Source organism: Pseudonaja textilis, chromosome 3 (assembly GCF_049901715.1).
Source record: "Pseudonaja textilis isolate UNSWEBS1 chromosome 3, rPseTex1.2, whole genome shotgun sequence".
NCBI lineage: Eukaryota > Metazoa > Chordata > Lepidosauria > Squamata > Elapidae > Pseudonaja > Pseudonaja textilis.
The window spans coordinates 37,363,923-37,376,725 of record NC_141992.1 but is presented as its reverse complement, the minus strand read 5'-3'; the positions used below and the strand labels follow the sequence as shown (position 1 = coordinate 37,376,725).

The 12,803-nt window shown below is 37.9% G+C and overlaps 1 protein-coding gene across 4 annotated transcripts in view; it reads right to left on the bottom strand.

Moving 5' to 3' along the window:
- Positions 1-10,069, bottom strand: part of SYT6 (synaptotagmin 6) — a 153,190-nt gene extending 143,121 nt beyond the window's left edge. For all 4 annotated transcript variants that reach the window (XR_015742748.1, XR_015742749.1, XM_087929298.1 and 1 more), the window contains exon 1: positions 9,692-10,069. Coding sequence is in view for 2 of the 4 variants with exons in the window: in XM_087929298.1 (XP_087785424.1) it covers positions 9,692-9,836 (145 nt within the window). In the remaining 2 variants the exon portion in view is untranslated. The remainder of the gene's footprint in view (positions 1-9,691) is intronic.
- Positions 10,070-12,803: the final 2,734 nt, after the last annotated feature.

Genomic DNA, 12,803 nt, shown 5'->3' with positions numbered 1-12,803 from the left:
GGCTGTTCCTGGGAGAGTTTTAATCCAGCCAGAAGGTAACCTGGACATTGGGAGCGAAGTTAGAGATAATAAAGGGGACTCTTATTCATTATCTGACTGTATTGCCTTTGTGCAATGCCCCGGGTCATCACATCTATATTGTAACTGATTGCAATTGCAATTTGCTTCTGTTGGTTTTCAACTCTGATATCATTTTAATATTGAACAATCTAGTCCTATAGCTGTAAATTTATAAATCTATAAATCCTCTTTCACTTATGCTTCTAATATATTTATCACATACAGTGTGCACACAACAGAAAACTAAGAATTAATAAATATAAAAAATGAATAATCTAAGAAAATAGAGGTGGTGAATAGATAATAATTTTAATGGAAAAATCAATGGATAAAAATGGAAAATGCAAATGGTTAGACAAACACATTAACTGAGTATGGATGTCTAAAGAATTCAGTCTATGTGAATGTTGGCATAGAATGAATTGATTTCTTATTAATGTGTGAATTATAGAATTTGGCTATTCTCCTAAATTTGCATTTTTCCAAACATTACAAGTGTCATGGCTTTAAATTTGGAAATTATGTTTTAGAAATCTTTATTTAAATAAAAAAGTCATATTTAAATGTTGATTTTGAGATTACTTTTCTCCAAATTATTTGACAATGAAAGAACAACTTTCGTATTTAAAAAAAGGAAATGCGAGAATGAGAGAGAAATATCTCAAATTTGTTTTAGTAGATGACTAGAGTCATATAACAATGTTTAGTGCTTCACCAAATGTTCTTATTGGCATTTAAAAAAATACTACATTTTGTCAAATTTGTAGTACAGTAATTCTTTCCGAAGGGACGTGGTGGCTTAGTGGCTAAGACACTGAGCTTGTCAATCAGAAAGGTTGGCAGTTTGGCAGTTCTAATCCCTAGCACTGCGTAAAGGGGTGAGCTCCCGTTACTTATCCCAGCTTCTGCCAACCTAGCAGTTTGAAAGCATGTAAAAAATGCAAGTAGAAAAATAGGGACCACCTTGGTGGGAATTTAACAGTGTTCCATGTGCTTTCAGCATTTAGTCATGCCAGCCACATGACCACAGAGACGTCTTCGGACAGTGCTGGCTCTTCAGCTTTGTAATGGAGATGGGTACCGCCCCTTAGAGCTGTAAACGACTAGCATCTTTACCTTAGTTCTTTCTGAAAATAAGACTGCATGTTGAAAACAGCAATTTGATACAACAGGGAGGAAGACAGTGCCATTTAACAACCATACATTCACCCACACAACCATAAATTCATACCGACCCTTCCTGGCCCTGAGACCAACCTTCAGTCACCTAATCCTAGCTTTTGTCCTTTCTCATGCAGAGCATTTTATCATATTCCAAACTTTCTGACTTGCTTTGCTCTAGTTTGCTTCACTTTCTGCTTTATTATGTTGGCAGTCAATGAAAACTTATGACTGAATGCCTGCCAGCTGTTCTGTGTGGTAAATTGCTGGTGGGAGATATGCGATGTGCAGGCTCAGATAACACAGGAAAGCATTAGACCTTCATGGAAGGAAGCCTCTTATCATCACAGCGAAGGTGCCAAGAAATTTCCATTGGTTGCATTAGGCTCATTATACAAATATTCTCATTCTGCCCTGCTGGCTCAGTTGTGCAGCCAGGCATTCTAAGAGCACCTGTGGGAGTCTCCCTGTGTTCTTCTTAGCCTGGGGCCAAATTATCAGCAACTGGAAAGAAGAAAATAGGCTAGCCGAATTATCCAACTGTATGTATCCACCTTTTTAGTTCACTGGCCCCTGGAGACTCAGGTGTATTTGCACTTCTGTTCAAAAGGATTTCTTTCTCTGTAGACGATGTATCAGAACATTTGGTAAGACAGGAATTATATATATTAGATAAGAAAGTCATCTTATATATTTTTTTAGTTTATTTCTTTGTTAAGGAATAATGGAAACCAATGCTAGCAAAGCATAAGTTATAATTCTTTATTTAATCCATGCTTTATGTTTGGGGATAACTAACAGACATCTTTATAGAATATGAATTTAGATACTTTTTACAAATAATTTCAAAGGTATGTATTAGTAAACTTACAGTGAACATTTTAATATCTTTTAAAATATTAATATACAATATGTTTATAGTTGGTTAATATTTAGCAGGTTAACATTTGAACTATGAAACTCCTATCTCAATTGACATTCTATAAGCAATTAATAAAGGAATAATTGGGAGAAGGAATTTTATTTATAGTCCAGCTAGAAATTTTTTTTTAACATAGCATAGAACAGGGGTATCAAACTTGATTTTATTGAGGGCCACATCAGGGTTATGTTTGATCTTGGGGGTGCTGGGGGGCATGGCTGGGGTGGGCACAGCCAGCTCAATGTCATTTGTGTCAATGGCATCTGTGGTGGCCTGGGCAGGGCTGGGGGGATCCATTGTCTCCAGTGGAGGAAGGTGAGACCAGGGAGAGGTCCAAACCCTTGCCCTCCAGAGAAGCCTCATCGTCCCTCTCAGGCCACATGGAGGACCCCCAGGTGGCGGTGCAGGCTGTCCTGAGCCCTAGGCAGCAGAGGGCACCAAGACTCCACAGCCCAGCCCAGCCCAGCCCAGCTTCCCTGAGGAAGCTACACTTACCACCCCCTCAAGACTGCTGCTGCTGTTCTTGCTCTTCTTGGCTAGGTTGCTCATAGTGTGTGCGGGAAGGCAAAATGTGTGAGTCAGAGGGAGGCCTGCTCCTCTCCACACAAGCAGACCCAGCTTTATAACCAAAGCGATAGGATGGGAGACCACAAGGAGAGGACAAGGGGATGGTGAAAGGGCAGCAGGGCTGTTAAAGTGGCCATGTGCTAGGGCAGGATAGACCCTTCCTCCCACTCATTATAATCTTCCTTCCTTTTTTCTTTTTTCTCCTTTTTCCTTCCCTCTTCATTTTCCTTTCTTTCTTCTTCCTTTCCCTCTTTCCTTCCTTGCTCTCTTCCCATCTTCCCTTCTTTTTCTTTGTTTTCCTCATTCCCTTTCTCCTTTCCTGTTCATTCTTGGATGCTCAAATGCAAAAAGGGAAACGTTTCTCAATACTTCCTTGCCTTTTGATCAAATGCCACTTTTGCTAGTAGTTTGTTTTGCGAGCATGCTTCCAGCGAAAATGAAACTCTGGAGGGGCATGTGCAGACTTCCTAAGCTCCATTTTTGGCTGTAACGGCCTCCTGTATCACCATGCCAAGCCCCTTCTGAGCTCCGTTTTCATCTGCAATGGCCTCCCACAGCACTCTTTGAACAAAAATGGCCACCACCAGGTTGTAAATCAGTGCCCAGATGAGGGACCATGGGGCAGCTGTTCACTGTTTCCAGGACAGTCCCATAGGCCAGATCTAAGCATCCTGTGGCTGATCCAGCCTGCGGGTCTTTAGTTTAACCCCACTGGCATAGAACCTCATTTTATTTTTTGTAAACAGCCTGATATTATACAGGTAGAAACCATTACATGCTTAGCAATCATTCAAAACAACAGTAGTCCTCCTCAGGGCTACTTAAGATATGGGTTTGTAGTCAAATTATCTCTTTTTGGGTGTTCGGCAACTGACCCACAGTTGCTACTGTTTGCAACATCCCAGGGTCACATAACTGCAATTCACATTTTTTTTATCCAAACTGGCTTTTATTTCAGATTTATGGCAAAAAAAAAAAACTATTGTGAGCAATAGACTCACGCAACACCTGCTCCAATAAAGGTCATAAAATTGAATGCTGTCATGTGGTGACCATGATTACCATTTGTAACCTTCCCAGCCAACTTCTGATAAGCATTGTCAATAGGTGGAAACCAGATTCAATTAACAACATCATGGGAGTTTTCATTTAAAAACTCCCATGGTTTGCTTAACAACTGTGGCAAAAAAAGGTTGCAAAAAGAGGTGCAACTCACTTAACAACTGCATTGGTTAGAAAGGAAAATTTGGGAGTCAATTGTGATGTAAGTCAATATTACCTGTAGTGGGAAGGGTTCTAGGAGATACTTAGGGAGTGTATCCAAAGAGTTAATACTCCTAGCAGAGTCACCGAAGCCATGAAGGTCACCTCAGGGGCCCAGTTAAAGCAAGGAATCACCTATGTTGGGCAGTAACAATATGAAAAGATGTTGGCTGAAGATAGTAAGTTTAGTGATGATGGCACAAACTGAGTTTTGTACTGCATGGAAAAAGGCAGTGATAAACCATTCCAGTGTTTTACAAAGAAAAGCATAGTGATAAACAATGTAAAGTGACTGAGAATATAATGCCAGATGATGGCACTCTCTGATCAAATGGCATTCAATGTGCTGCTAAGGAAGATCAGGATCTTTTTTAGTACAACAGTAATGGTGTTTATGAACAGCTAGATTAAAGATGCTGGGGGGTGGGTGCTGGTGTTGCTATGCAAGAAAAGAAAACGACAAACCTGGAAACACATGAGAACATGAAATTAAAGAAGTATGAATATGGGGAAATTCAACAGAGTGAAAAGTCCAATCAATCTACTACACTTTGACACCTCGGGCTTCAGCAAATTGAAATAGACCCTTTCATTCAGAAGATTATATGGATTGCTACTCAGAACATGAAAATAAAAAACGTAAAAAACAAAGAAGGAATAGCTTTGCTTTCATAGTCAGAAAGGATACAACAGTGACAGTACTTGTGTACAATGCAATCACTAACTGAATAATATTAATAAGACTTTACAATCATGGAGTCTTTAATATGATTATTCAAGATTACACTCCAACCACAGATTTTGTGGTGAAGCTCAATCTGCAATTGACAGAACATGCACCAAAATGTGCTACTTGTGATCAGAGATTGGAATGCCAAGGTTGGAAATATTAAGAAGGAATAGCTGCAGTCCATAATCGAGCTGTATGGTCTAGGAAGCAAAAATTCACCAGGAGAATGACATCAGTTTTTGCCAGTCCAGTTTCTTTTGATTGCTAACAAAGTATTCAAACAACAAAACCAATATCTACACACTAGTGAAATATGCAGAAATCTAATTGATTAAATTATTGGTATCAGGAGGTGGAATAATTTAGTTATAACAGCAAAGGTGTGAGTAAAGATTGATTATAGAACAGATTACAAACTGCTTGTATGTGAGACAAATCAAGCTACAGCAGATGAACAAAGCCAACCAGTTTCAACAGCATGATCATTTTCATGGAGAATATCAGAAATCATTTTGAATTTCTGAACCTAATTTACAGGGTATGAGAATAACTTGGAATGAAATCAGAAAATTGTTAAGAATTAATGTAAAAAGATATTACCAAACAAAAAAAACAGATTAAAGCAAACTGGATGATACAACAAGTTAATAAATTGCCCAAGAAAGGAAGAAAATGCAAGACCAAGAAAGACAAAAGTATAAGCAAAGTTAATAAAGAATTTCAGAGAGCTATTAGAAGAGACAAAAATCAATACAGTATTAAAATGACACCTGTGAAGACATCAATGATTAAAACAGACATGGAAGAACAAGGAAAGTCTTTCAAAAGAATTTCAAACTCATAAAAAGATTCTAATTTTGAATTAGCACGTTAAACAGGTATTTATGGCAAGAAAAAAATGACTGAAAGAACTTATTGAAATGCTGCACAGTAGAGATATTACAAGATAGTCCCATTTACAATAGAAGATAAAATTAGATCAACATTCTGGGTCATTACCAAATTGGAAGCTATAAGAATTGATGGAATATCCATAGAAGAGTAAGCAATAGAAGAAGAATCAGTAATGGTGGCAGCCAAACTGGCAACAAATCTAGAAAGTGCTACAACAGCCAATAGACTGGAAGAAGCAATCTGAATGCTTATATTAAAGAAAGAAAAATCAACAGAATGTGCTATCCTTAATTTTGCATACTAACAAAATAAACCAATGCAGATTAGAATCCCACAAGGAAAAGGAGGTGTCAAATGTCTATTGAGATGCTCAATTATCCAGGTCATTCAAACTGATATTGGAAAAGGAGAACAAACATTATCACTAATGCATACTAGATAATTAAGAATACTAAAGAACGCCCAAAAGAAATCAATTTGTGCACTTTGATTATAGAAAAATCTTTGATTATGTCAATCATATCGAGCTGAGGAATGTGCTTAGGCAAATGGAAATCCCAGAAGATCTTATTGTCCTCATTCAAAAGCTATGCACAAAATAGAAAACCACAGTTTTGAAGAAACATGGTGAAAGAGACTGGATCTAGACTGGCAAAGGAGTGAGACAAAACTGTACATTTTCTCCTTCTTTATTCAGTCTATATGCTGAATATACATCGAGGATTGGAAGTTAAGCATAAATGGATGAGAGAGTAATAATATTCATGTTATTGCTTTTAATTAATCATTGAGCCCTACTTATTTTCGGTGGTTTCTGCCTACCTGGTTCAATTCAGAATGATGTGTCTGGGTTCTGTCAATTAAAGAATGTCATCTTGTGAAACTTACACTTACTCTGTTGCAGTTCCTGCTCTGGTATGTTGGGGTTTTTGTTGATTTTATTTATTATTCACATTTTTGAACCGCTCATCTTCTTTAGAGTTCCAAGTCACCCAGAGTCATTTGGGAGTCAGGAGTCTTTAAAAAAAATTGTGTGTGAGCCATGTAATACTGTTTCTTTTTATTATGGTCCATTGCATAGACAGACAGACAGATGTTCAAACTGGTTTTGGCATTTTTGTTGACCTATCAAATCCTTTCCAAGGACCTAGGATATGCAGATATGGATGTTTGATGCTGTTATAGCTATCACTGGAGGATGTAAGCTGTTTCCATTAATGCTGCTTTTTGCAATTGAATGAGGGTGAATTTGTCAATGCCAATCATGTTCAAGTAGTGCTCCAATTGTTTTGGGATTGCACCCAAGGCACCTATTACCATTGTACTACCTTTGCTTTCTTTTGCCACAGTAGTTCTATTCCTATTTGCAGGACTTTGTATTATGTTATCTTCTCCAGTTCTTTTTGTTCTGTTCTGCTGTCTCCAGTTACTGCGTGTCCACAATCCAAAGTTTTTTTTTGCGGGGGGGTAATCAATAATTGTTATGGGGTGTTATGTGTTTGAATTCTAAAGTAAGATATTATTCTTATTATTTATATTGCTGGGCAGGGTGAATACTGAAGAACAGAACATGGAGAATGTAAGATTTAAGTCTTTCTGACTCAATTAGTGGTCTTAATTCCTAGCACTTTCATGCATATAACATAAAATATTTGGGCCATTAGTACCTTTGGAGATTAGGATGATACCTTTCAACAATCCAGGCACCAGAGAATATTGCTGCATTTCAAGGTTTGAATGAAAGCAAGGAGTTGAGGCAAATTCCATTCGAGGGAGTTTATAAGCTTACAGGCATGAAAATAAGTATAGAAGCCTTATCATTATCCAGTGATGCCACTGCAAATACAGTGGAGATACTGAACTGAACTCTAAAAATATGAGGTAATTCATTATGCAAATTCCAAATTTCTCCAAGGAAATTCAATTATTTTTAAGATCCTATGCCAATCTCCATACCACCCAGCTTTCACGAGTATAATTCTCAGGTAAATTATACATGACACAAGCATTTTTCATAGCAGAACTGGCTCCTCTCCAACTTATTGAGGCTCTGTAGCCCTTCTAAAGTCTGCAAAAACACACACACACACATATATATATATATAGGCAAATTGAACTTGGTTCAGTTTATAATTCTTTGGGATAGAAAAGACTATCCCAAAGAATATACTATAGAAGTGGTAAAGGCTCAGTGCATGGGAAAACTCAAGTACCAGTATTCAAGGCAGGTTGATATCCCTAGAAAGGGAATTATGAACTTCATTGTGACTACTAAATCACTAAACTATGCATGACTCATTTGATAGTTAGCTCGTCAAAATCAAGGCACTTTGTGATAGGCTGGGAACATCAGAATGAATGCTTGCTGTACAGCAAAAACTATCTCCAATATAAACCTCATCAATCGTATTATTCCTGCTGAAATCACACATCTGTCCTATCCTATCTAATCTAGGATCTGGCTTGAAATTTTATTGAGAAGAAGACTTTAAATGACCAGTTCTGAATAAAAAGTTTATGAACTTTTCCTTTTAAAAAAACCCTTTAGTGTGGAAATTTGTACAGAAAACACTTGTTATAGAAATGTCTTTTATTTTATACCATGGTTGACTATTCTAAATGCCACATTCACATTTATTATTACTTTACACAGTATGAAGCAGGGAGAAAAACAGTTTCAGTGAACTACAAACCTGTCACTAGAGAGTAAAATATAACTTAAATGATCCTGAACACCTAGAGCCTGAGAAAGGTGTGAGCACACCTGTCTAAGAAATTAATCTTCATTCCTGGAATCATAGGAGCACAACTTCTAGTAAAACCTGGAGCCAATTTGTTCAGGACAGATAGAATAAACCATAAAGCGGCATAAAGATTTGCAGTTCATGAAATCAACCTTGTTGCCCTCCAGTCTATTACAGCTGATTTTGAAACCAATTTTTCCTAAGGGCACATCAAAGGCAATTCCAACAAGAAACTCTGATTCAGATCTATATGCCGCTGCTGTGACAACAAATACTTCAACAGGCTAAACCCTCCCATCTATAGGTGGAAATGGCACTGAAATTTCATGGGGTAAACGGGCACTAATAATCACTTTTATATACAATTTTCAAAACACAAACAAAAATGTTGCTTCAAGAACCGAAGGCAGCTCTTCCAGATGAAGTTAACTAATTCAGATTATAGTAACAGAGATTCCTTCAGGGAATGTCATAAAGAGAGTGTGCTATGAAGGTATTAGCCTTTATGGTTTGTCTAAATACTCCATTCTTTAGATATGATGGCTAATAGCTTTTAATAGATGTCATTCCATGTAACTTTAAAGCTATCCTAACAAGGTTTCTATATCTGGGGAACAACCATGCTAAAAATATAACAGTCTGGCATGGGAAGAAAAAGAAAGCCTTTCATTGTTTTAACTTGCCATGATGTTTGGAAAGTCAACTCATCTCCAATCTCACAGTTTAAAACTCGGGTGTTAATTAGTTTTTAGAAGCAATGCCACAGCACCTTCTTCTAAGTTCAGTTTAAGGGGTAAATTATATTTTTTCTTATTTAATTACAGGGAAATCAAATCATCGATCAATTATGTTGTTCCTGAGATATACATTTTAAATTTTTACTCTTTTCTTTTCCTTTTTCAGTAGAACTGGCACTATAGCTACTGATTTTTCCCATCCTACTCCAGGTTTTTTTAAAATATTACTTTATTCCTTGCAACAAAGGTCACATGGTGTTTTGCTTGGTTGCTTGCTTTTTGTTTGTTATAGTGCAGCTTTGATGCCAGAAAGAGTGTTTATTTCCCCAACATGATGGTTTGAATTCCTCCTCATATCACATACTCTCCCTTTCCCCTCCTTTCCCTGCATTACTTAGAGAACTTGTTTTCAACAGGTTTCTTCCAACTCCCTGGCAAATGCATCTCTGCAAGAAAAAAGCACCTGCCTGCTTTTGGAGACCAAAAGCTGGTATAAAGTGGTAAACAGGACATTGGCATAAGGCTCACATTACTGGGGTGGAGGAGGAAAGCCTGTCTCAGATTTAAGTCAAAGAGATAAAAGTCCTTCCCTGTGGAACAGGGGGTACTGTACCTGGCTTTGGGCCATTCAGGTCGGGAAAGAGAAGAAATTCTTTGCAGGTTTCCAGGTCCAGCTGGGGCAGGTTCTTCTGGCGACATAGGTCAGTGACAATTCGTGCGGCCGTCTGACACTGGGTTTCCTGCTTAGCAGCACTCATTTCCAAACTGCATCTCCCTTTGCCTGCTCCCTGAGTGACTAGCAAAGACGACAGTGGGATGGCAGAATCACAGCAACAGGGTCACATATATCCCAGGATGCCACTAGCCTACTGGTGCCATTGCCGTGCCTGCCTATCCAGAGTCAACTCAAGGGATGCTGGCTTGGTCAGTGGCCAGGGATGCTGCCCAGTGCCTCCCGGCTGCCTCGTTGCATCCGAGAGCTGAGAGCCGTACTTACTGACAAGGCGTGTGCTGTACAAGTAATTCTCCTCCCCAATTCAGTCTGATTTCCTCCCTGCATATTTCAGAGAAGCTTTTTTAACCCCTTTAGTGCTGTGTTTTTCAGGTAGGTAGTGGAGGAGGTACTTCCAGGGACCTGATGTAAAAGAAGTGCAGCTCTTTGAGGTAATGGGGAGGGTGGGTGGCACTGAAATCTTACAGCACAGCAGAACGGCTTGTCACAACACTGAGCTGAAGCAGAGCAATACCATTGGTTTCTGCACTGGCTGCTTTCAGCACAAGGGAGAAAACAAGTTTTATTTATTGGCTTATTGCAGCCCTAAACACTCCAAACTGCATATTGTTAATAGGGTGCCAACCCTGTTTTGTGTTCAGTAATTAGATCATTGTTTTAATTTATAGTACCACTTCTGGGTTCCCACCATCAAAGCAGACTGTGCAACTAATCTACCCGTTGAGAAAGCACCAATTGTCAGGCATGAACAATGATCACATAATGGGCAATTAAAACAATACTCAGTAGAAATGAACTCGGGAGTAGGAGAAGAGGAGGAAGTCAATCTAACAAGGAATGTACAATGTGCCAAGGGGTTTATAGCTCTTTTTGTCACAGACCATAAAAAAGTGGGTGTTTGGAACAATGCCACGGCACTTACACTGTCACGTAATTACCTGTTAAAACAACTCTGTATAGAAGCAGTGCAAGACAAATTTCTGCAAATGATCCTGCACATTCAGTGTGTTACATCCTGAAATAATAGCCTATTTTAATTCTAGATACATAGAATTCATGAATCCTTTTGTTCATCAAATAGAATCATGCACAGATGAACAAAGTTTGTTATGGCTGTCAATTCCATTGTATTTATTAGGGGAGGGGAACATGTCCTCTTTTCTTCTCTTATAGCCCATCTCCTAATTTGACATCCATGGCAACATCATAGTAAAAGAACATTACTGCATTCCTATAATTCCATTAAATTTAAAAGCTTCTAGTATCATACAATTGTTTGTGTTGATGGGAATTTTAGAGTAAGAAAAACATTATAGCAAGGATCCTAAATTGCAGATTTTTCAGTCTGGTCCTGGGCTGCAAATATGAGAGATGCTCCTATATTCCTAGATGCAGATAGGCTCTCTTCACCTTTCTTAGTTCTGCCTTGAAGTGTGCATAGGGAGGATCATACTTTTGAACTTAACTCTTCCAATAGGAATGCATTCCTTAAATTTTGGTTGCTTATCTTCAAAAGAATATGCTGGCACTGGGTAAGGTGCAGAGAATGGAAAGCAGGACAACCTATGTTTTGAGCCCCTTCCTTTTGCACTCTCATTTCTTTTGGAAAAATGTTCCAAGTACTTAAGACTTTTTGCTTAGGTGGAAAATGATTATCAAACCAAAGCACAACAGAAATGTGTGGACTTCTAAATCAGTTGATGAAAAGAGAATGGGAAGGAACTTTAGCTCTGCTTCTTACTAGAACTAGCCAGTCACTGAAAATGATTGGCTAAAGAATTAGGCAGCTAGCAAAAGCAAGAAAATCTTCACGTATGATAACATTTTAAGTCTTTCATGCCATGAGGTAGTTTTAAAAGGAGATGACATGATTCATCAGAGATATAGTTATCTGTGGCTATTAGCCATAATAGCTAAATAAAGCCTTCATAGTCGAAGTATTGTAATGAATCCTGCTGATATGGATTTATTTATTTGACAGTGTTTCTTTGCCATTTTAAGAGTCACTAATGATAAATATACTCATTGAAATATCTAAGTAGCCATCATGAAAAAGTAGATTTCTCTGAAAAGAGGAAAAACTGATGCTTAAAACTCACATTTGAGGGTCTGGTGTTTTTGAAAGGAAACATATTTCCTTATATCAACCAATAGAGAGAAACAATACATTTTTTTCATCTCCACCTGCATGAAAGATAAAGAGGTTTGACCTAGGAGCTGCTTGGAGTCAAACCAGCACCAGGACACAGGAAAAAGTCCATGTGCACTATTTTCTACATAGAGTACAAATCATGATGTTGCTCAGTTTTAAAGACCAATCTACAATTCAGATTCAGATATGCTAGAGGCAATAGGAAAAATGTAATGGGAAATGAGTAAATGATCTTCATTCAGTGACCCAGACTGAATAAAAGCCATTAAATAAAACCTACAAATTAGAACTACAAGATAGAACACACAAAAAATACACAAGATAAAAGATTTGCAAACCTACTTGCACTATTTTGCTGTCAGCAACATACAAGTTTCACAAGCTGGGAAAGCAAACTTTGCAAACTTTAAATTGTTTCTCTTACTCAAGAACAGAGAGGACTCAGCATTTGTGTAGAAAAAGTCAGCTGGTAAACTGTTCCTAATACAAACTAATTCTTCAGTGTATACATGGTTTTTTTTTAAAAGTCAAATCTTCCAATTATTATCACATTTCATGCCCAAATATATTTTATTTCTTTTTTTATGTTTTCCAATAAATTGAATAAATGAAGCCAAATGTCTAGGTATAGTGATACCAGTGAAGCCAACACATTAATATATCAATGTTACTGCTTCCTTAAGGTCTCCTTAACTCCATCACATATTTCCCCAACCCTGGGCAGGTAACACACAAAAACCAGGAAACAGCACATCTCCTTTAAGGAGTTATCAACAGAAACCGCATAAATGTCCATGCTGGATCTAAATATTGTACAACTCTGCATGGGTATCTGCATAG